Source organism: Chelonoidis abingdonii, chromosome 3 (genome assembly GCF_003597395.2).
Source record: "Chelonoidis abingdonii isolate Lonesome George chromosome 3, CheloAbing_2.0, whole genome shotgun sequence".
NCBI lineage: Eukaryota > Metazoa > Chordata > Testudines > Testudinidae > Chelonoidis > Chelonoidis abingdonii.
The window spans coordinates 145,776,709-145,801,782 of NC_133771.1; the positions used below are offsets into that span (position 1 = coordinate 145,776,709).

General features: G+C 40.1%; 1 protein-coding gene across 8 annotated transcripts in view; it reads right to left on the reverse strand.

The window, feature by feature from the left end:
* The window catches only part of CEP170 (centrosomal protein 170), a 220,860-nt gene that overhangs the window by 173,939 nt on the left and 21,847 nt on the right, over positions 1 to 25,074 (reverse strand). For all 8 annotated transcript variants that reach the window (XM_075064198.1, XM_075064194.1, XM_075064196.1 and 5 more), the window contains exon 2: positions 5,149 to 5,294. In XM_075064198.1, coding sequence (XP_074920299.1) covers positions 5,149 to 5,253 — 105 coding nt within the window. In that variant the 5' untranslated portion in view covers positions 5,254 to 5,294. The remainder of the gene's footprint in view (positions 1 to 5,148; positions 5,295 to 25,074) is intronic.

A 25,074-nucleotide genomic window follows, 5' to 3' on the forward strand; every position in this document is an offset into this window, starting at 1 on the left:
TAGCAGGACCGCTTGGAAATAGTGACCATAATACAATAGCATTCAACATCCCTGTGGGGGAAGAACACTCAACAGCCCAACACTGTGGCATTTAATTTCAAAAGGGGAACTATACAAAAATGAGGGGGTTAGTTAAACAGAAGTTAAAAGGTACAGTGACTAAAGTGAAATCCCTGCAAGCTGCATGGGCCCTTTTTAAAGACACCATAATAGAGGCCCAACTTCAATGTATACCCCAAATTAAGAAACACAGTAAAAGAACTAAAAAAGAGCCACTGTGGCTTAACAACCATGTAAAAGAAGCAGTGAGAGATAAAAAGACTTCCTTTAAAAAGTGGAAGTCAAATCCTAGTGAGGCAAATAGAAAGGAGCATAAACACTGCCAAATTAAGTGCAAGAGTGTAATAAGAAAAGCCAAAGAGGAGTTTGAAGAACAGCTAGCCAAAAACTCCAAAGGTAATAACAAAATGTTTTTTAAGTACATCAGAAGCAGGAAGCCTGCTAAACAACCAGTGGGGCCCCTGATGATCGAGATACAAAAGGAGCGCTTAAAGACGATAAAGTCATTGCGGAGAAACTAAATGGATTCTTTGCTTCAGTCTTCACGGCTGAGGATGTTAGGGAGATTCCCAAACCTGAGCTGGCTTTTGTAGGTGACAAATCTGAGGAACTGTCACAGATTGAAGTGTCACTAGAGGAGGTTTTGGAATTAATTGATAAACTCAACATTAACAAGTCACCGGGACCAGATGGCATTCACCCAAGAGTTCTGAAAGAACTCAAATGTGAAGTTGCGGAACTATTAACTAAGGTTTGTAACCTGTCCTTTAAATCGGCTTCTGGTACCCAATGACTGGAAGTTAGCTAATGTAACGCCAATATTTAAAAAGGGCTCTAGAGGTGATCCCAGCAATTACAGACCAGTAAGTCTAACGTCAGTACCGGCAAATTAGTTGAAACAATAGTTAAGAATAAAATTGTCAGACACATAGAAAACATAAATTGTTGAGCAATAGTCAACATGGTTCTGTAAAGGGAAATCGTGTCTTACTAATCTATTAGAGTTCTTTGAAGGGGTCAACAAACATGTGGACAAGGGGATCCAGTGGACATAGTGTACTTAGATTTCCAGAAAGCCTTTGACAAGGTCCCTCACCAAAGGCTCTTACGTAAATTAAGCTGTCATGGGATAAAAGGGAAGGTCCTTTCATGGATTGAGAACTGGTTAAAAGACAGGGAACAAAGGGTAGGAATTAATGGTAAAATTCTCAGAATGGAGAGGGGTAACTAGTGGTGTTCCCCAAGGGTCAGTCCTAGGACCAATCCTATTCAATTTATTCATAAATGATCTGGAGAAAGGGGTAAACAGTGAGGTGGCAAAGTTTGCAGATGATACTAAACTGCTCAAGATAGTTAAGACCAAAGCAGATTGTGAAGAACTTCAAAAAGATCTCACAAAACTAAGTGATTGGGCAACAAAATGGCAAATGAAATTTAATGTGGATAAATGTAAAAGTAATGCACATTGGAAAAAATAACCCCAACTATACATACAATATGATGGGGGCTAATTTAGCTACAACGAGTCAGGAAAAAGATCTTGGAGTCATCGTGGATAGTTCTCTGAAGATGTCCACGCAGTGTGCAGAGGCGGTCAAAAAAGCAAACAGGATGTTAGGAATCATTAAAAAAGGGATAGAGAATAAGACTGAGAATATTTATTGCCCTTATATAAATCCATGGTACGCCCACATCTCGAATACTGTGTACAGATGTGGTCTCCTCACCTCAAAAAAGATATACTGGCACTAGAAAAGGTTCAGAAAAGGGCAACTAAAATGATTAGGGGTTTGGAGAGGGGTCCCATATGAGGAAAGATTAAAGAGGCTAGGACTCTTCAGCTTGGAAAAGAGGAGAGTAAGGGGGGATATGATAGAGGTATATAAAATCATGAGTGATGTGGAGAAAGTGGATAAGTTATTTACTTATTTCCATAATACAAGAACTAGAGGTCATGAAATTAATAGGCAGCAGTTTTAAAACAAATAAAAGGAAGTTGTTCTTCACGCAGCACACAGTCAACTTGTGGAACTCTGTACCTGAGGAGGTTGTGAAGGCTAAGACCATAACAGCGTTTAACAAAGAACTGGATAAATGCAGGGTGGTTAAGTCCATAAATGGCTATTAGCCAGGATGGGTAAGGAATGGTGCCCCTACCCTCTGTTTGTCAGATGATGGAGATGGATGGCAGGAGAGTGATCACTTGATCACTGCCTGTTAGGTTCACTCCTTCTGGGGCACCTGGCATTGGTCACTGTTGGTAGACAGATACTGGGCTAGATGAACCTTTGGTCTGACCCGGTATGGGCATTCTTATATTCCCCTGGAAGTGCTGATATCCCCCTCGCTCAGCTGCTAGGCAGAGGTGTGGCCAGGCAGCTCTCCACACTGCCTCCGCCTGCAGGGAGCACCCCTGCAGCTCCCATTAGCCAAGGTTCCTGGCCAATGGGAGCTGCGAAGTCAGTGCTCTGGGAGGAGGCAGTGTGCAGAGCTGCCTGGCCACGCCTCCACCCAGCAGGTGAGCAAGGGGAAATGTCCGCCCAGAGCCTGCCTCACCCCATCCTGTGCCCCAATCCCGTGCCCTCTCCCACACCCAAACTCCACTGTTACTTGGCGGGAAGCACGGAGTCAGGTAGGGAGCCTGTCTGCAAACCCCCCCACCCACCAGTGGGGGTCCCAGGCCACGTGTTGCCGCCTATATCTCCCCCCGCACAGCACTCAGGTTGCCCTCCACCAGCACCAGTGGCACGCCCAGGCAGTGTCGCTCCAAGTTTTAGTCACGGGTATTTTTAGTACAAGTTATGGAAAGGTCACGAGCTGTGAATTTTTGTTTACTGCCCGTGACCTGTCTGTGACTTTTACTAAAAATACCTGTGACTAAAACGTAGCCTTATTCATATCATCTTTCTCCCAAGTGTTAGAGAAAGACCCCTTCCTGGGTGGACACTCATGGAGAGCATCCTTTCAGCAGCTCCTCCTAGCTAAACCAGAAAAATCTGTGAAAGCACCTCTGCTGAGCATAAATGTGGTAGTGATGTACTGGGAAGGAGGTGGTCTCTCATTCAGCCATATTCTAAACCAGGTGTAGGCAACCTATGGCACGTGTGCCGAAGGCGGCATGTGAGCTGATTTTCAGTGGCACTCACACTGCCCAGGTCCTGGCCACCGGTCCAGGGGACTCTGCATTGTAATTTAATTTTAAATAAAGCTTCTTAAACATTTTAAAAATTAATTACTTTACATACAACAAGAGTTTAGTTATATATTAAAGACTCATAGAAAGGGACCTTCTAAAGAAGTTCAAATGTATTACTGGCACACAAAACCTTAAATTACAGTGAATAAATGAAGACTCGGCACACCACTTCTGAAAAGTTGCCAAACTCTGTTCTAAACTCAGGTTAAATACTCCAAGGAAACCTACCAGTAACCAGTGCAGATTATGAACATCAGTCCAACAGATTCTCTACATGATCCTTCTTAATAAACTGATGACAGCATTCTGCACTAATTTTGCCTTCTAGATGGTTCCAAGGTGTAAAGCCATGAAGAACATACTACAGTAATACAGGTCACAAAGTATAAACAACTATATACCACATTCAAAAGAAATGGTCCCATTTTTCTCTTCCTGAAGAAAAGAAAAATATAGCACTCAGTCAATAAACTGTGACCTGAGCATCTAAGTGTAGATAAAAAACACTGAACAGGATCACCATTAAACAGCAAACCTGTGCTACAAATGGTAGAAACACTCGCTTAATCTGGGATTCTGTAAAAATCTCTGACAATATTTCCAGTTGCTTCTCCAAGTGTACTAGTATTACCTCACTTTTAGCTTGGTTGACCATTAGCCTTATTCAATCTCCAATTTCATTCAGATACTGGGTTATTTATACTACTGTATCAGCTGTAAAAAATTCAATAGCAAAGCAGTCAATTATCACACTGAAGACATTGCACGCTACAGCCTATATCTCCTTACTAATTTATTCTACTGTAAACACATTAGATTGTAAATTCTTCTGGGCAAGAATCTTGTCCGGTTACGTATCTCGTAAATCACCCAGGGCCCTAACCTTTAAAATGTTCTAACATCCCCTCCCCCTCTCAAAAAAATCTCTCTCTTCTTACAACAGCCTTTTATATAAGATAAAATAGGGCATATTTATCTACCATTAGTGTACACAATAGGCTCTTTATGAGGTATGAAAAAACCAGAATGTAACTTACTGGTAGTATTGTTCATAATAACTACACATACAAGATAGCTTTTCAAAAGTGCTTTTTGCACTGGAGATTTTGATATGGCCATTAATGGCTGCATTAAAAACTATTGTTTTATTGAATAAATACAAATCTCAGATACATTCAGTCTAAACCAAGTACATCTCTGTTGTAATAGCTAGCCTTGCCTTTTATTGTTTTTGGACAAAATGCAGTAGAGGGTTTGAGAGTAGTCATAATAAATAAAAAGTAACATCTCTGCTTTATATTTTAAAAATTTTCTTACTAATCTGCCTTTTAAATACTGTCAGGAAGATCAAGTAAGATATTCACATGGTGTTTCAGGCCCAGATTCCGAAAACACATATATGCTTTAACTTTACTACCATGAGTAATTCCTCTGCAGCTAAGAAGACTATTCATGGTAATAAAATTAAGCATGTGTGTTTGAAAGCTCAGGGTTTAAGAGAAGCAGCTATTCAGGTAACAGTTGCAACACCTCAAAAGCAGTGGCGGGAGTCCCTGGGGTGGTGGGGGTCCCCACTGCCTCCTGCAGCGCTGGCTGAAGTCATGGAGGTCTTTGGAAGTCATGGATTTCGTGACATCCATTACCTCCATGAATAAATCGCAGCCTTAACAATCACTATTCAGAAGCTACAACAAACAGCAGCACATTCATAGTAACCATTTTCCTGCATGAGGAATGCAAAAGATTAGATCAATTAAAACTCCTGGCAAGATCTAGAAATGAAGAGTCCAAAAAACTGAACAGTTGGCAAACTTAATTCTCAAAAGAAATATAAATCTAGTGTATTAAATCCAAATTTTGAACAGTTACACATGGAAGGCTGATGCAATTACCTGCAACATCAGCTCACAGTCATCTCTTCCAACAAAAATCATCTCTCGTGGCAGCCTGTGGCGGGTGCCTCCACTGCTCACCAAAAACCAGGACGTTAAGCTCATTTTCTGCTTAGCTGCTAAGTCCTTGGCAAAGCTACGTCATCCTACAGCAAGACAGAAAGAGAGGGAGAGAGAAATCCATTTAGTTATTTTTAGCTATAGCTCCTACTCAGCAAGTGCTGTGAGGAGCATATATAAGGAATCTGAAAAAAGCAGTTCTCAAGAGCACATATATTTCCCAATGGATTGAATCCAGATGTCATGCGAAGTGACACAGATTACTGGATTTACATAAAATCTGAGGGCTTTGGTTCATGTAATTAGACACATTCAATTGAATAGGAAGGCCTATTCAAAATAAATCAGTAGCTAGTTAAATAAGCAATGCCTGAGTCACGTTTTCAGAAAGCTTTTAACGTCTAACTGCTTATTACAAAGGAAATTAATACATTAATGTCACATTTGCACCATCAATAAAAGACAAGATTAGATAGTCATTTCTTCTCTGAAAGAGAATGAAAGTATTTTTTATTAATCCATTTGTCTGAATATCAAACAGTACAATTTCATTTTCCCCAAAAACAAATTATAAAGAAAGAGAATTAAAAATGGAAAGAAACTGTAGGAATATTTAACTGTGCCCTTTCCCAGTAATCTGAAATTAAACAGTCCCAACAAAAATGTATTAGTTATTTGCTCTTCATTTGAGAAATTTAAAAGCAGCCATTACTAGAACACATCTTTCAAAAGGACGTTTAATTTATAGTGAATCCTCAAGACACTTTATAAAAAGATAATTATTAAAAACCAAATCAAACAAAAAATGTTAAAAACTTTAATAGTCCTGAAGCATAGTTAGTAATAAATATTTATATAGTCACTTAATTCATCAATGGACAGTCTAGGATATAGGACAGTAAAAGTTTCTTCAGATGAAGAAAAATAAAGTCATTAAATACCTTGAGAGTTTGAAAATTAATACACAATTTAATGGGGAGGAGGGCACCAACGTGAGCAGCTACTGGATAATAGACAAAAATGTAATTAGGAGCACCCATAAAAAAGCCTTCTGTAGTCAAGCCTTGGAAAAATTAAAGTATTTATCAAGCATTCCAAGTCTCTTGTTATAAAAAAAATACGTAGCAGCCAGACAATATTCCGGAAATATTCTAGTTGATAGAATATCTTACTAGATATTCTAGTTGTGAAACCCGAGAATAAATCCACTGACAAAGATCTATGTCAATACAGCACCAACATTCCTTTCATTACGAGAGGGTCTCAATACTAGTTGCCAACCTGAGAGCCCCAACTCAATCAAACAACTGGCATTTTTGGTTTGGTTCTAGATTTCATAACACTATGTGAAATTGATATCTTTATCACATTTCAAAGTGGCAAACTCAACCGGACAAATGGATGGAGTTTGCAGCAGATCATGACATCATCTGCTTAAGAACAAAAATGCAGTGTAGAATGTGAAGACAAAGAGGAACATGTAAATGTAGAATAATAATATGGTCCCAGCAATGATCCAGGAGGCAAACTACAACATGAAGTAGAGAGAGACTTTGATCTGAATTGAGGCATGGTAATCTCTGATGTTAATAGGAATGAAGTAAGGTCAAAGCTGTATCTGACAGCCTAACAATAGAGCATAAATGCGTTGAAGAGTAATTATGGCAGATGCTAAAAATTGAAAAAACTAGTCTGAGCTTTACATTTGGACTGGTAGTTTTTATTCAAGTCAAATCGAACTTATCAGGAATTGGCTAAAATTTATACATGGCTTCCATTGCTGTAGGTTTCTTTAGCAAATAAATTAAAGCTATTTTAATACAGTGAGTGTCTATACCAAGGTATTCTTGTATTCAGAGATGCAGGTCACAGAATGTAGGAGAATTAGCTTTCCAGAAGTTCTACCACATCAGATATTTTTAAAAGAAGAATGTTTCCAATTAACGTTCTCCCAATGAACGTAAACAGTATGGGTAAATGCAACCTACAGCACAGAAAATATGAATAAAATTGTTTCAGTGTGACAAAACATATCAAACATCTACAGAGAAGACAATTTCATGAATAATAACCTGCAGAAATCACATGTATTATTTTAGTGAACTGCTAACCAAAACAAAACAGTTTATTTTTCTGAGAGAGAACTAAATTAACCTGATTTTATTTTCCAGCTTTTAAATCTTACATTTTTGTTTTGTTCCGATTGCATATGTACTGCATTCATAATCATAAACTATCTAGTTCAATATATTTCTTACTGCTTTTACTCTGCTCCTCTTAATTTTCCATCTGCTTACTGCTATAAAATTTGGGGGGTTGTTTTCTTGCTCTAATTTGAATATCCAGCTCAAACTGATACCCAATGAAGTTTTATTTGAAAAAAGAAGTTTAAATCCAAATATCTTATTTGGCATATCCAGATTTTAACATCAATAAAAAAAGTAACAATTTTGATTTTTAGAATACAGACATTAACAATTAGGTCAGCAACAACTATGTCATAAACAACCCAGAAAACTATAAATATTGACAGTGAACAGAATAAATTAAGATAGCTGAAAAAGAAGATCTTAAATATTTATTGTTCTGAGCTATCATAGCACTGCTTGGCAGCACATTTATAGTTAAAGGCCTGTCAGCATTACCATCAAACAATGCTAGCGTTGTTTCAAACAGCACTGGCTGAATTGTGACAAATCATCAATCCAGATGCATATTTTAATTTTAAAATATTCTTTAGAACAAACCAGTGTCTTTGATCAATGGGGCTATACAGACAAATCTAGCATTTCAAAACACATTGAAAATCTAGAAAGCAGCAGCACCAGGTTATGTTTTAATAACTTTAGAGCACTGATATGCCCTATATAGTTTAATTTCATACTTAAATATTTTAAATTAAGCATATATATATTTTGCCTACAATTAAATTATATACAGCAGGTATCATGAAAGCTATCGGTATTTTTTAGTCTGTTTTGTTCCTGTAATTTTACAACATTATATTAGGTAAATGCCTTGCCGGTAGTACACAGACTATGATTTTAAAAGATCACAAGCCAAGAAAATGGGCTGGGCACGCCACCTTTAAATCACTCCATTGTTTCAGACATTACAGTTGTTCTAGTTCTTTATCAGAGGCCACAGTAAGCTTACTGTACATCCATTATGAGTTGCAATATCTAGCCATTGCGGTCAGACTTCAGGATAGAACAATAATTATAACTTTGGATTTCCTTGCTTTTGTAAATTGGTGTTAATTTCCAACCAGGGAGCTAAAAAAACAACTAAATAATATAATAATGCAGAACTGAATACAGATATGAATTAATTTTACTGCATTCTTACTGATACTACAGTGAACATTTCAAGTCTATGAAGAATGCAAACTGCACATGGAATTTCAATTTGCATCTTAAACTAAAGAAAACTCCACTTTGCTATAATAAAGCAAAATTGTTCTCAAGACCAGCAAAATAAATTTTAAATAGTACATAAAATTCAATATATCCATTGATCTTGCATTACATTGCTTACTTTAAATAAGTTGGTGAACAATTCACAGTTGAAGACTTGCTGATGTTGGCAAGAAAGTTTAATTCTGGGTAATTTTAAAACTGTAATAAATTTCATCATAGCCAAGTTTTCAGACTTTTGTTGTAGTTATGAAATGTTTTCTATGTCTGGAGAGGAAACAGTGTTTTGTAGTTCAAGAGCTATGAATTCTGGAAACTTATTCTGCAGTCTATAAGTATCAACAAATTTATTATACTCACAGTTGTGTCAAACAGATGATGCACCAGCTGGGAAACTAGCTACATCATTTATATAATGTAATCAAATTCTAAGAACTGGGGCCCTGCATTCTGCAGCCAAGAGTTGGGTGTAACCCAATTCTGATATATCTGCAGATGTCTTGCCAAGATGATGATTTTGATACGCTAAAATGACATCACTGTAAGATAAGCCTTAATTTTAATTATTAAGTATTAATCTCAGATAGTTGAGCAATTAGCCTACATTTTTATAGTTGCCCATGGCTAGCAATAACCAACTGATTTATGCAATCAGATAAGTAGTGAATGTAAGATTGAACCCCTGGGGAGCAAAAACACACACACACACCATGCTTAGCTGTAAGCATGAAGTAGTCCCACTCCATGATTTCCAGTGGGATTGCTCATGTGCTTGAAATTAAAACATAACTAAATGTTTGCAGGATCAAGGCCTACAATTTCACTGGTCTTCTCATATAAGATGAGTATCAGTAATACAATTTTGTAAATTTTTTTTAAAAGAAACTTCTTAGAAAATATACAACCAGTTACCACCACTAATGCATATGATTTAGGTGGTGCTGGTAATGCTGCCCATCCAACATTTCCCTCCTTTTAGGCCCCATTTACAGTTGCTTATGACTTAGGCAAACACATGACATGGACAATTTCAGTTTGACAAAGGCTCATTTTATTTATTTATTAATTAAATTTCAGCAAAAGCTGTTCAGCCATTTCTGAAAGTGAGATTAGGGAAAAACACGTTGTATTGCTCATTTAAAAAAAAAATAAATAAAAAAAATCTCACAACTGTTATATTGAGCTCTAGCACCACCATGCTTTGGAGCAGAGAACTAAAATTTGTCAGGGGATCATCATGTTAGCGATTTGCCTTTTCCTATTTGTGTGAAAAACTGTCTAAACTTGGTCGAGTTATAAGCTTTTGAAAAATCTCAACCTGCATATTCGCAGTAGATACTCGTTTGACAGATAAATTCACCTATCCTCTGCACTGATCATGCTCAAATTTAGGGCTGCTCTGGTTGAACAAGGCTATTCCTGCAACTGCTGCTCCTGGGTGCTGTGAGATGCTATGGTGCCAAGCACAGGAACTCAGAACAGAGAAACTGTCAGGTCTGTGAACAAAGTGCCCACACTGCTGCAATTCAGGCAGCTTGAAGGAGGAATGACTCACATGCAGAAGGAACAAGAACCAGACTGGAAGTGAGAATCTCTCAAGAAGGATGGGTGGAAACTGAAATCAAGGAACTTGGGAGAGTGGAGATTGAGACAAGGAGCTGGAGGCAAGGAAAAAAACGGAGCTGGGATGGGATGGAAGTAACAGAGGAAGAAAGAGTCAGGTGGATCTCACCACTAGAACACATTCCCTTCAGAACCTGGATTTGAACTCAATTCCTGAGTCTCAATATTCCTTTGCTGTCAGCAAACGTTTGTGACAACCACTGGAACAGCATGTCTCCTCTCCCTGTATTGCCTGGTCCACACAAAGGATGAGAATCTTCTACTGCTATCAGTTTCTCAGTTAGCTCAAGAAGCTGAAGTCTGTGCTGCGTATATAAAGGTTCTAACCCTGCTGATGAGCCACATGGATGTCAATGTGACTCCACATGATGGATTCCCCCTCTCCCACTCCCCCCGCCCCCGTTCGTTTTTCTTTAGAAAAATCTGGACGTTATACACACAAAGCTTAGTTAAAAGATTGCTACGTTTTTGCATATTATGTTATTAAATTTGCAAAGTTAAGTTTTCAAAAGTCAGGAATTGCCAGAATAGGGTTTGCCTGTGCAACAGTAATTCAGCCCCCTGGTGTGAATGTATCAGGATACAGACTTTAATTACATGATCACACAATATTTTCTCTCAAGAACCCTGGCCCACTTAATAACAAAATATGCTCAATGAATGTACATCTTTTCAATATTTTGTTTTCTCCTCATTCAATGTGTGGCTCCATGCTTCAGTTACTGGCCAGTACTCAAATCTTATTCTGGATACAGAACTATTAACTTCCTTATAAACTTTTCTATGGAGCTCATAAGTACAGTGTCTGAGTGCTTACAAATATTAATGACTTTCACTTAGGATGTAAGAAATTCATGTTCTGCTCTAATGATTACTTATATATAAAAAGTGGAACAGCTTTCATAGAAAAGACTGAGAAAGACCCACATAAGAATATCTTGTAGTTCAGTGGTTAGAGCACTCTCCTTCAATATAAGTTCAAATCCCTTCTCCGCATCAGAGAGAGGGGAAAACTTAACCTGTGTCTTCAACATCCCAAGTGTGTGCTCTAACCACTAAACTACAAGTCATAAGGATGGCACTACCTTGACCTCCTCCCCTTCCCATTTTTGGAAACTAGTCATCCGTTGCTTTTGTTAAAATGTCCAAAAACAAAATGAGAATTTTCAAGTCAGTCTGAACAAAACATTTTCTTTGACCCAACTCAAAATATTTCTGACTTTTATTTACTGAAAGTTTTGAAAAAAAAATTGTTTTTGTTTGACCTGAAATGAATCTTTTTTTATTTTTCGGAATTGCCAGCAAAACTAAAATCCATTATTCACCCAGCTCAGCCTCATGTGCTCAACACTTCTGCAAATCAGACTCTATGATCTCAAATCAGGCACCTAGAAAATGAGAAACATACCATTCATGACTACATGTGAAAAGTCTGGTTTAAGGGACTTGCCCAGCATCACACAGGAATTCTATTTATTTAGTGTTTGCATATTCGCTGAGCCAAGCAATAGTGCTCTTAGTGGCCAAGTGGAGCTCTCAGAGCCCACCACTGAATTTAGTTAGTGGCCACTCCTTGACAATGTGTATCACTGTTTTATCTGCACTGCAGCTTGGATTGTTTCAAAGACCCTGTCATGGTATAAATCCCCACTTTGAACCTTAGAGTCCAAAAGATGGGGTACCAGCATGAGTTCCCCTAAGCTTAATTACCAGCTTAGATCTTGTAGTGCTGCCACCAACCAGGACGTGCAGTGCCTGGTACACTCTGGTCCCCCCAAAACCTTCCCAGGGGACCCAAAGACTCAGACCCCCCTGGATCTTAACACAAGGAAAGTAAACCCTTTCCACAGTTGATCTCCAGGTTGCTTGGTTACTGGAGATTCCGGTGATTCAACTCCTTGAATCTTAAACCAAGAGAGGAATGTTAATTCCGCGCTCTCTTTCCTAAAGAGGCAACAGATAAGGCTCGTGAATAAAAAATAAAGAGAATTCACTTTCCCCTTCTCAAAGGAAGAAGAGGGAGAAACAAAGAGACAGGTTTTCTCCCCTTTATCATTCTCGCCAAATTCTGGTGAGTGCAGACTTCCTCCCCTGGGGTCTTACACAAGATAACCAAAAAATCAATTAGATTCTAAAAAAAGAAAAGCTTTTATTAAAAGAAAGAAAAACATACAAGTTGTCTCTGTAATCAAGATGGTAAATTGTTACAGAGTCTTTCAGCTTATAGACACTAGAGAGAATCCTCCCCCCAGCATACATACAAATTGCAACAGAGATACAATTCTTCCAGCCAAATAGAAATTAAAATTCTACCAGCCAGATACACATTTGAAAATAAAGAAAACAAACAATCAAAAAGACTAAACCGCCTTTCTACTTGTACTTACTATTTGAATAGAAAATTAGAGAGCCTGTAGGTACGTCCGGTCACTCTGAGAACCCAGAGAGAATAACAGACAAAGAAAAACACACAAAAGACTTCCCTCCACTGAGATTTTTTAAAGTATCTTGTCTCCTGATTGGTCCTCTGGTCAGGTGTTCCAGGTTCACTGTTTGTTAACCCCTTACAGGTAAAAGAGACATTAACCCTTAATTATCTGTTTATGACAGACCCCAATGGTGCTGGTTGGTTGCACAGCGGCCTTGCCCGCTACGGAATTGGTTAAGAAGTGTCCACTGATGACGTGGCAGGTTGAAGCTGGGCAGGCATGCCACAGGGACTGCGACAAGGAACTGATTGATGGTTGATGTTAAGCACCAGTCTTCCTGCCACAGGGACTCAAGTGTCACGTCCTATCATGGCAGCCTTCATCACAGTGGGTGTAACAATGAAAGATGTGTATCTGGTGGACTAAGAAGATCATTGAACAAGGGCAAACTTGGGTTGGCATACACCTTCTCAAGCAGCCTGCTTGCTGTAATCTCCCTCCTGATTTAAGGGGGAACAATGTGGCTCAGAAATGGAAGCCATGAAAGATGAGTTGGTTGGAGAGTTCCTATGATGATGCACATTGTTGAGTTGAGTTGCATGTCAAAAAGTTTGGTGTGTGCTGAGTGACTCTATATTGGTGCACAGTACTCTGCTACTGAATAAGAGATTGCAAGATTGGAGCATCCGCTCCCCATAAAGAACCGGACAGTTTGCTAAGAAAGTTGTTGCATGTCTTGTTCTTGGCTACTATCTTGCTCAGGTGGCTTTTCTATGTTTGGTCAGGGGTCATGCCTAAGTAAACTGGATATGCTTCAGCGTCTGGCCATTTATTATGATGTTTAATTCCCTCTCAGCATTGGCATGGTGGAGGCGGAATGTGCGGCAATGGATCAGCATTCTTGTAGTGCCACCTGTCAGTAGCTGGCACAGTCCAGGGAAGCTAATGATCCTCCCAGCACATCAAATTCCGCAAGCTCATACTTGAAGAATCCCGGTATCGCCATTGGGATCACTCTCCAACTCTTACAACTCAATCTTGAGGGTTTATCAAACAGCCAAGTGATATTTAATCAGGAACTCTATGACAGAGGTAGAGACAGAATCCAATTCTCCAGGGCAGCATTCAACTGACCTAAACATTACACTGGCCTTTCTGTTCCTGCAGTTTCCTGCCTCATTCACTCTTTGTTTTCCAGCTTCTGCAACAAATGAGGCACGTGTCCTACAGACAGACTCCACAGCCCTGATTTACACCGAGAGCAGGTTCATCCTGTCCACTGAATAAGGAAGGGGTCCTATGGAAAACATAGCATGTGATGATGTAATTAAAGACTGTCATAATGCATATGCACTGTGGGGTGAGAAGTGGAATTAAAAATGTACATGCAACCTAAATTCATTAATTTCCTAACTTTGGAGCGCTTGACTTTTCAAATTTAACATTCTTTTAACATAGTTTTTGTGCGTGTGCTATACTGTAAACATCTGAATGGGAAAAACTGTTCCTGATGAGAAAATGAAGTCGACTAGGTGCACCAGGAAAGAGAGAGAGGTGGATTAATATCTCTATTAGATAGAACACTCCTGACCTTTCTGATGTTAAAAAAACAATTCATTTATTTTCTTTTTCTGGCCACCTCCCTTCTTCCCTCAGATAATTAGTTTTTAAAGCTGCAGCAGATACGGGAGTAAAAAAGTTAACATGATCTTGTTTCCAGTGCTTTGAATTTAAAACATATTTTACAGTGTTGCTGTATTAGAAGTAGCCTGTATGTGCTTTCTTGAAACCAAAGTACCTTTGATCCCTCTTAGCCATAACAAGAGAATGTTAATGTTTCAGTTGGAGGGAAATTTCAGTTTATTACACTGCTGCTAAAAATATTCTATTTTTTGTTTGAATGAAATACTCAGGGGTTCTCTTTCTGATGCCTCTATGATGTTACAGTCCCATTAGACCATTTGATCACTGTTTTCAACAGACAGGAAATAGGAAATAGTTATAAAACTAGCTTATATTTAAGTCGAACATAAAACACTATTGGTTACGTACATACACAGATTTTTAAACAATAAAATTACCATACGCATATTACAAAAGGTAAAATGTATTCTACATATAACAGGAACATCTATATATGATTTCAAAAATCAACAAAAACAGATTACTTTTCCTTACCTAAGCCTATGTCTTACAAGACTCACTAAGAGCCTCTCACAGAGACATAAGTCATCTAAGAGGCATCACTTGGTATACCTTCACACTCGTTGTAGAATTTGCAATGCTCCCTTTTAAGTCTTTCAAGTTATTTCACAATGAGAGACATAATTTGAGACTACAACCTCACTCAGATGATTCAGGAGCACCTGTTACCTCTTATTCCCTCTTTAAAACACACAGAGTCAGAAAACCAAACATTTATTTGTTTGGGCATCCAGTTCCCTGTCTACTTTGGGAGCACTAAGTCTTGATGTAAACAGCTGACAAAAAGTGCATCCATGTTTGTAGATGCAATAGAACATGCATCTACATTTGGACAGGCACAATAAACCATTCTTCAGGTTCTATGGCAACTGACTGTAATGATCTTACATCACGTACTGGCTATGAGGAAAAGTCTATAAAAGTCTTAGACTAGGAGTTTCTCATCTGACAGTGCTGAGGAGATGGCAGGAGATGAAAATGCCTCAGAAAAGCAAGCAACATTTTGGGCTAATGATTATGCACCCTAAAATAATGCAACCTGAGGCAACAGTGCTCAGCAGGGGAAATGCAGAACCTTTCACCTTGGCCCTTATGCACCAAGCAACTGAGGGCAGGTCTACACAAACACTGCAGCAGTGCCACTGTAGAGCTTCAATGAAAATGCTACCAACACTGACAGGAAGGCTTCTCCCATCAACGTAAATATTCCACTTTTGTGAGAGGTGGCAGCTATATCGATGGAAGAAGTCCATCCATCAACATAGAGCCGCCTACAAAAAGAGTTAGGTCAGCATAAAAATGTTGCTCAGGGGTATCGATTTTTCACACCAGTGAGTGATGTAGTTATACTGACATAAGTTTATAGTGTAGACCTGGTCTAAGAATACCCACAAAAGGGTGATGAAGGACCCAAAATAACAGGGTGTAAAGTCTACTGCATTATAAAGTAAATAAGTTATGTTTGGAAAAAGCAAAATTCCTTTGTAGCATAGCACAGAAGAAAATGTTACCCAGATGAAAAAAGTAGTTAGATCCGCCCAGAAGTTTGATACCAGACCAATTATTTGTCTGTATTCATAAACAGGACAACCCCTGCTGTTTGTTTCATCCTGTAGATTTTCACTCTTGTAGATTTCACAATTTCTCATTTGCACCTGACTCAGTACGCAAATAGCGATACAGCATCAGACATACGATACAAAATGCACAGATGGCCAGACAGGAAGATAGATATCAGTTACCTTCTGCCTAAAGGGAAAAATCTCTTAAAAACATCAACACCTGATGATCTGCCTTAACTCTAAGACCTTTTGATACATAGCTCCTTAAATATTATCCAAACTAAGATTTCAGAATAATTATGACGACCAGTAGGCTACTGGCTCTTGGTAGAGACCTCACATGCCACCCTTGATGAACTATTATGCAGGTATCTCATGCAGGGGATCCCGATAAAACTCTATGCACATCCTGCGCCTTCTGCCAGTTGGCACCAAGGTGTCCCAGGGTCACAGGTTGCCACAGGGGCTGAGATAAACAAAGATTATTCAGATCTCCCCAGGTCTTGGCTCTATGACAGGGACGAATACCTTAAGTTTACTTACATTCTAAACTGGAGCAACATGGTTTGAGAAGTGAATAATGCATACTTAACTTATTTTTTCTCACTTTCAGCGCTGTTGTCAGTCAGTCCTTTCCTTGTACCCCCTTGCACCTGTGGATCTAATTCTAATCTATTAAACCAGTGTAAATCTAATGCAGGGGTAGGCAACCTATGGCACGTGTGCCGAAGGTGGCATACGAGTGGATTTTCAGCAGCACTCACAGCCTGGGTCCTGGCCACTAGTCCAGGAGGCTCTGCATTTTAATTTAATTTTAAATGAAGCTTCTTAAACATTTTGAAAACCTTATTTACTTTACATACAACAATAGTTTAGTTATATATTATAGACTTATAGAAGGAGACCTTCTAAAAACATTAAAATGTATTAACGGCACACACAACTTTAAATTAGAGTGAATAAATGAAGACTCGGAACACCATTTCTGAAAGGCTGCCAACCTTTGATCTAATGTAATTCCAGAATCTTTACTGGAGTTCACTTTGGTGTAACAGAAAAATTACTGCATCATATATTTTTTACGAGAGCATCTTCCTGTTCAGGAATTTGCATACCACTGGAATACTCGTTGATGTCTATTTGGCTGAATGCTCCAGTCAGTTGAGTGTTCACTAATTTGCATGACAAAACAAGCTCCTCTTTTAACCTGTAATCACAGCTAACAGTGATTTCAGTGATTTCTTGGAGTGCAAAGAGACACATGGATTTTGAGTGAGCAATAATTCAGTAGACAGGAGAGTACCTCATTAATTAAATCTAGGCTCTAGAATGCATATTATGATTTAATTGTATATGTAACCATTTGTTTCCAATACTTCTGCCTGGCATTACTTGAATCTCTATGCTTTATTAAATAAATTAATACCTAATTTCCCTACAAACAGATCTAAATTCTGTGTGTTAAGCTGAGCGGTGATCTGAGATGGAGTTGATAAACCGGGGCGTGCTGTTGCTTTGACATTAGCACATCTGTGAATGTCCAGCAGACCAGGGACTGGACACTCCAGAGAGATGCTCAGAGTCCTCAGAAGTGCTAACCTGCAGAGTGACAGTGGGTCCTGAGAAGCCTAGAACAGAGAGCTTGTTTTGCCAGTGGGATTGAGGAGCTGATCCACAGCAGGCACAGACAAGGCTTCCTCATGCTAAGGGCATGATAGCAAGGTGCTTCTCAACCCTGGGAACTCTGAGAAGCATTACCCGCCCCTAACTACACAAAAGTGTCAGGAAACCAAAGAATAAATGGAACATACTCTTTGGTTTAATAGGCTACTTTTGAGAACATGTGCCCTGCTGCAATCTCACACCTCAGCGAGGTTGGTAACTCTCCAGATTTAGCCAGACCCCCACAAAAAGGGATTAAGCATGATTAGTCCTTCCTTTTAGTTCTACCAAAACATACTTCTTTCTTACCTGCACAATGTTTTTCTATCCATCTGTCTCATTCAAAAACATAATATGGTTATGAATAACCACATTTAAGAAGGGAACCGCACAGAATCAGAACTCTTTTTACTTACTATCCAGACCCACAAAAGAAAAAAGGCAAAATGTGAACTTTTCTTCCTTTGAGTATAGGGCAGAATCTGTGTTTCTAGTCTGTTAAGGACTGGAAACTGCTGAAAAAACAGTTTATTTGTAGGATCCAAGAAATCCAGTAAACAAAAGCAGTTTTTTTCCTTACTTCTAGAAAATATAGAAATGTTGAAGTGCAGTTTTACTCACTGAGGTAATTTTTCATAGAAGTGAGAATCAGGGCAAGTAAATAGCCAGTTATTTTCCTATATAATTTTGGGGCCCCCAGCTGAGGCCCTTCTTTTTGCCAGTGGAACCCTGCAGTAGACCTGTAGATCATCTCCAGGAACAAGGCCAGGTAGGATAGCAGAAGTTGCAGTAGCCCTAGGAAAAGACAGAAGGAGAAGGAGGAGCAACTGACTCCGTGTCTCAGACCAGGGAGATTCATTCATCCAAGAATGAATAGAGGGCACAGGACACAGAGCCATATCATCTTCCCTTCTTCCAGTGGTGGATCTCTGGACTGTCTGGAGTGAGAAATTTGGCCAATCTGCAGGTCACATGAGGAGAAGCTTGTTCAGTGCTCAGGAACAGGTTATCAGACTCCCCTGTATCACTTTCGCCTTTCAAGTTTTTGGCAGGGAATACTTCCCCCTATATTTCTATTACAGGGCTAATGCAAGTGCCCTTCTCAACCCTTCCAGCTGTCAGTTTCATTCCCTGGTGGATGGTGGGTGTTTCTCCTGGAGCACAGTGGGTGCAGAAAATTCAAATGGAGAAAGGCTCAGGTGCTCTTCTTCAGCTCCCTCTGTCATCCTTTTACTTTTTTAAGAAGTTCAGGGGGTAGAAGATGTTTCTCCCCAGACCTCCCCTAAAACATTTGTGTGTAGGGAAAGGGAGGAAGAAGGAATAAGGAAATGCCCCCAACAGATGTTCCTTCCTTCCCTCCTCTAATTTTCTTAAGGTCTCTGCAGCCTCTACAGCTCCAGCTGGCCTCACCCCCTTGCTGAAGATGTACAAGTCTACCTGAAAAAGATTTCAGTCTGTAAACGGGGGGGGGGGGGGGGAGGAGACTACTTGTGACATAAGTGAAAAAAACATTGACTTGAAAATTTCACCTATTAATGATGATAAAACACTTATACTATTAAGGCTATAATCTTTAAAATGTAATTATCTACAGAGTCCCTTTATGTGGACTGCTGCTGCATTCAGAAGTACTGAGGTAGTGAATGTGCTGTTCAATGTTTTTGTACTTAATTTTCCATCTGAGCATTCAGAGAATTCTCAAACTATAAAACCCTACTCTAAAAACTGTTAAAAAGATAGTCAACTGTTAGTTACCATAGTTACTATAATAAAAGAAGGTTAAGGATTCATCAGAGGTTGGTTTTCTATTTGCTTCTCATCACAGACAATAAGACCATTTTGCAAATATTCAAGAATAAAAGTCAACAGCAGCTAATTTTTACGTTCATAATCTTATAATGTTCATTAAAAAGGAATCAATTCTCAGACTCCCTGCTAATATACCCTACATGAGGGAAAGGCTAAATGTAAATTTATTTTAGGCTATATCTACATTACAGCCTATGTCAGCAAAAGTTAAGGCGCTCAGGGGTGTGAATTCCACCCCACTTGAGTGACATATGTTACACTGACATAAGCATTCATGAGCTGATGCTGCTCACGGGTGGTTTTTTTAAAGTTGGTACAGTTGCTCCACAGCAGTGCTGTACATATATAGACATACCCTTACTATGATTAACATTTTGATTTAGTCTAAATATTTTCAAAGTAAGATTTTCAAATTAAAAGGTAAAAAAAAAAAAAAAATCAACTCGGCTTTCAAATGACATCAAATAGTGTTGCCTCATGAGAGGACAAAATATGACAGCTTGCTAATCTACTATGCCCTTTGAAGTTCAGGGAAGTGAATTAAGGGTAGAAACCTTTTGCAGTCGTCCCATATTTCAATTCATCCAGACTAGGCTGTCTACATAGCAAGTGACGTAACAGTTTATCGAAAGTACCTACTTTGCACCTGGTTGTTAAGGAAATGTAATTTTTTAAAAGGTAAGATTTTAAGCACCTTTCTTCTGATAAGTGGGCATTGTGACTCTTGGTAATGAATATGCCCAGCAATTTAAGTACCTGAGTGGGCACTAAGTCATCCTGTCTTGGTATAAAATGGAACCATTGCCCTGCAGAAATTACATAATAGATTTGGGGCCCAAATATGTCACATTGTATAATTCTATTTAAATGAATCAAACATAAAATTGGAATTACACAGTGGTGAATGAAATTAGATCCCTTTGGTGTCTTGGGCTGTGCTCTTCCCCATAAGAACCATAGTAAGTACTTCATCTAAGAATGGATTGATATGAGTATCCTTTTCCCTTAAAAATCCAATAGAGATTATCATTATCTTGGTCTAATTCTTCAGAGATGTCAAAAGATCAGAAGGATGAGCCTTGTTTTGTAGTGTAGCATTTGGCAACTGAATCTCAGGAACCCTAAATGAGAGGGTGTGAGGATAATATGGAGAAGATGCTTTAGTGCATTTCTTCCATCTTGAATCTGAACTTCTTGGAGCAATTTTAGGTCCTGCCTGGAAGAGATCTTTTCAGGTACTGTAAAGAATATGATCTATACCAGTGCCTTAAGGAGGGCGAGGCGAATGTGGCACTTGCCTCAGGTATACAGAGCCTAGGGGCGCAAGTGTCAGCTGCTCTCTCCGGGGCTGCTGCTGCCTCTATGGCAACCATAGACGCTGGCTGGCAGAGAGCTGAGCCTGAGTGCTAGCGAACAGCTGGTTGCTGCAAGTCAGGAAGGGGAGGGGTAGGACAGAAAGGCACACATATGCTTCTGAGATGTAGCCTTCCCTGGCACTCACCTGGAGGAAACGCTGAGGGGGCTTCCAGTGGGAATCAGGATCATCGGCAGTGGACCTCACTCATCACCTGAGCAGCTGCTGGGGCTTCGGTGAGTGTTTGACCCTGTGATCCGCACAGACACACCCCAGCCATCACTCCTGCAAACTGGGCAAGGGGCAGCCCCATCCACCACCCCCTGTGAGACATGTGACGGCAGTGCCCTCCCCCCAATCCCACACCCCCTCTCTGGCTCCCAAACTCCATCCCAGAGCCTGCATCCCAGACTCCATCCCAGAGCCCAATCTCTTAACGGTCCTACACCCCAATCCCCTGCCCCAACCCAGGGCCTACACTCCAGTCCTCCTCCCCCTATCCAAACTCCCTCACAGAGCCTTAGGCAGATGGGCGGCAGAGTTGGGGGTGGGAGTGGGCTTTGAGTGTTCTGGACACCACCAGAATTTCTACAAACCTACTGCCCCTGATACTTGGAGGGGGGAGTGAGGAGGCAAGTTGGTGCATGGAGAGGGGCATCCATTTTCAGTATTTTAGTTTTTGGTACTACATTGATTGACTGCTGTGTGCATTAATATCATGATCCCCTGGGTCTTTGAATGAGGCTTTTTACTTGGGGCGGGGAAGTGAGGAGGCGAGTGAATTGGTGGCTGGAGTGGGGCAAATCTCCCAGATTAAAAATCTGGGACTGTGTCCCTTGGTCCTTTTTGCTGCTTCTCTCTGGGCTGAGGGTTGTCCCAATGCTGCAAAGAGGGTGTTCCCAAAGGAAAATGCTTGCTTCTAACCCCTGAAGCCAGCCCACTTGACAAGTTTGATTGTCCTTGATCTGGCTTCCAGCCCCTCTCCAAGGGTTGCAGCTGTCTGGAGGTGCCTGCCTTCCATGCCTTCCTCATTCACATCTCATTCATTCAACAGGGCAATTGATTACAAAGAGAGGGGGAGATCTTACTCTACTTCTAGCAAAAAGACATTTTTCTTTTACCTTAATTATACTGCCTTAGAGGCCTGCTATAACATATTACCAAGGTTCAAAGTCATATAAAAGTTATACAAAAATGCATAATGCAGAGATTTATCTACAACTGCATTGATTGACTGCTGTGTGCAGTAATATAGTGACCCCTGGGTCTTTGAATGAGGCTTTATACTTTGGGGGGGGGCAAGGAGGTGAGCAGCGAGTCGGGGCGAGCGGGAGGGCAAGCGGTGGGTGGGCAAAGAGGCAAGCAGTGAGCCAGCAGGGGTTCTAGGGGTAGGCATGGGGGTTTCTGGCAGGGGGAGGGAGAAGGTGAAAGGAGGGGAGTGGTGGGTGGGGGACTGACTAGGTGGGACACAGCAAGTCAGTGGGGGATAGGGGGTGAAGAGGGGCGTGATGGTGGGGCCAAGCGGGGAGGGGGTGGGTCCTATTTTACTGTGTGATCTGGTCACCCTATGCATGCTGTTTCTCCCTCCCCCCTAAACCTTCCTTTTTGGCTGTGATGTTATTGAGATTATCTGGGACAGTATAGAACATGGGTGCAACCAAAGTCCTGTAGTGGCACCAAATCTTGTATAAAGGTGGTTAAATGAGGTGTCTGAGACAAGGTTATGGTTTGCTGGTTATAATTATGCTCTCTTTACGTGTGTATCATTTTTGTAGTTGAAGTTATGAAGGTTGGATCTATACTGTCTGTATTTCAAACTTATTCTATGCTTCTGGGTGACATCCCAGACAAGCTGATGTCAGCTCTGCCTAGCCTGCTTGATGGCCTATTAAGGACCTTCAGATATACAAAAAGGAAGATTACTTACCAAATCAGAGTGTGAATGTTGTAATCCTCTATGAGTTTACTGTAAGAGTGCCTTTAGCCAGAATCCACCTTGAATGGAATGGTACTCAGTATGAAGTTATAGCTGGCGTAAGGAAGTTATTGCCTAAAGATCTTTTGATTGGGGAAAATGTTAAAGCTTTGTTCAGTCCAGGTAGCCAGTCACAGGACAGGAATGATCTTAAACCTGTGTCTGTTATGGGCAATGATTTGCCTGGGGAGGGTTACTCTCCAAAGGTTTGTCTGAGGAAATGAGCTGTTTGTCTGTAAATGAAGTTTCTAAATGTCCTTCTAATGTCTCAGAAGTAAATCTGAAGTTAAATCAAGAGCAGAAAGATCTCACTTGTCAGGAAAATGTTTCTCAGGAGCAGATTAAAGTGGATGGTCAGGTGAAAGCCCTAACTGAGGAAGGAAAGGGTAGATTTTCGATGGGTGATCGATTGTTGGCTAATACAACTTGTAAAAGTGAACCTGAAAAGGGTAACTGTGATTTGCTGGAAGTAGCTCGGTGTAGTGAGAACAGCTGCAGTTTATCTGCTGGGAGTGGCAATGCACTTGGTAAGGAAAGTCTGGATGAGCCTAGGCAGCCTTGTGAGCTGATGGCTTTATCTAATCAGCAGTTTGGGAAGGCAAGGATAGTGGAAGATGGGTTTGTTTCTGCGGGGCGGACGGCGCTGGGTGTGTGTGTTTCAGGAAGGAGGGGGTAGGCGGTGCTGGGGTGGGGACAATTTTATATTCTTGCCTCGGGCGCAAAAATAGCTAGTTACAGCTCTGATCTATACCACAAAATGTCTCTTGATCAGGAACCAGTCATTAGCCCTTGTCCTTAAGAAGTGATACACAAACGAACCTGAGGAGACAACTTCTATGGGTGTGGTTCCTGGGGTTCTGGGAAAATCTTTTTCTACCAAATATCTTGCCTAAATTATTTACCCATTTGATCAAGAGTTACAACATTATTTTATAACAAGCCAAGGTCTTCTCAAGAGGAGCGTTTCAGTGATGGATGGATGAAGGCGGTGAAGGGAAGGAGTCAGAATGATACATTTTGCTGTCCTGTCCTTCCTCTCTTCTGTCTAGACCATCTTTTGCTGTAGCTCTCATATGGTATCTAGAAGAAATAAAGCTATGAAACGACTGTCCTGGTCTTTACTAGGCCCTAAAGTTCCTTTTCAGTTGTTTCAGTGACATTACAGATTCTCTCTTTTAGGATGCAGTATGTCAAGTGACAGATGTCTTTTTGATACTATGTTAACTGCCACAATCATTGTTGCAAAACTCAGGAGGTAGAGAAGCATCCACTTCAAATGACAATGCTAAACAGATTTTTTGTAGAATAGGTCTAATCCTCTTGACTTCCACTGAGCATCTTTCATTTAAGTTGCTCCTCTGTGCAAAAAATGCCTCTGCAAAAACACATTGAGGTAGTCAGTGCTGATGGGATCTTTGTAGAACTTCTCTGCCAAACTCTAACTACTTAGTCATCAGCGTAGTATTCTGATAGCTCCTGAAGTAATTAATGCATGCATCTGATGTTTGGGCTATGCAAAGTGGGTTAATCACATGGTTCATTACGTAATATAGTTCCCGCGGCTATATTGCTGAGCTGATTGTGGAGGGGTAGAAGGATCATTTTGCTTCCTTTACTGCAGTGACATAATCTTGTAAGAGTTGTTTATGCTGTTGGATTCAAGATGCCTTTTGTATCACTGGTGCTCTCTTTCTGCCTGTGTACTTCCATCAGCATCTATGCACCATGGTGATCATAGGAGAGTGAGCATCTTGGGGCCCTCAAAGTGTCGGTGATAGCAGACCTCAGGTCACTGTACTGACTATTCAGAGACTTGGCTTTTTATTAGCTGGCTTGTTCTCCTAGCTAAAATGTAAAATTTTAGCTTTTAGCTTTAGTTTCTATTTCTATAAGATAATCAAGACAAATAGTCAAGATTGATTCCCTGACTACTGTAAAGTGAATTATTTTTAGCCCCAAAATATTGTACTGTCTTCTGTATTTTTATCCCTGTATTTTCTAGTTCTACTAGTGAAGGTGGAGTTAACTTTTTTATTGAAGACAAACATCTAGCTTTCTAGTGACACTGCCAACAGAAAGGTTGTGCTGAAAAAATAGGCTGTGCTATAACTAGAGTCATACTGCAGTTTGTAGAGCAGTTATCTGTTCAGCACATTCAATTTATTTGATGCATCAGAGATTTTGTGGTACTAAAATAGCTTAAGCAAAAGCAAGCATCTGAACTGACTGACTCATTCTGCCTTCAAGCTTTTATTGTGGTAGAGTTAACTGGGGATTATATGGGATTTTCTGAATGTTGCATATGTACATCAGATGACTCCAGATTATAAAA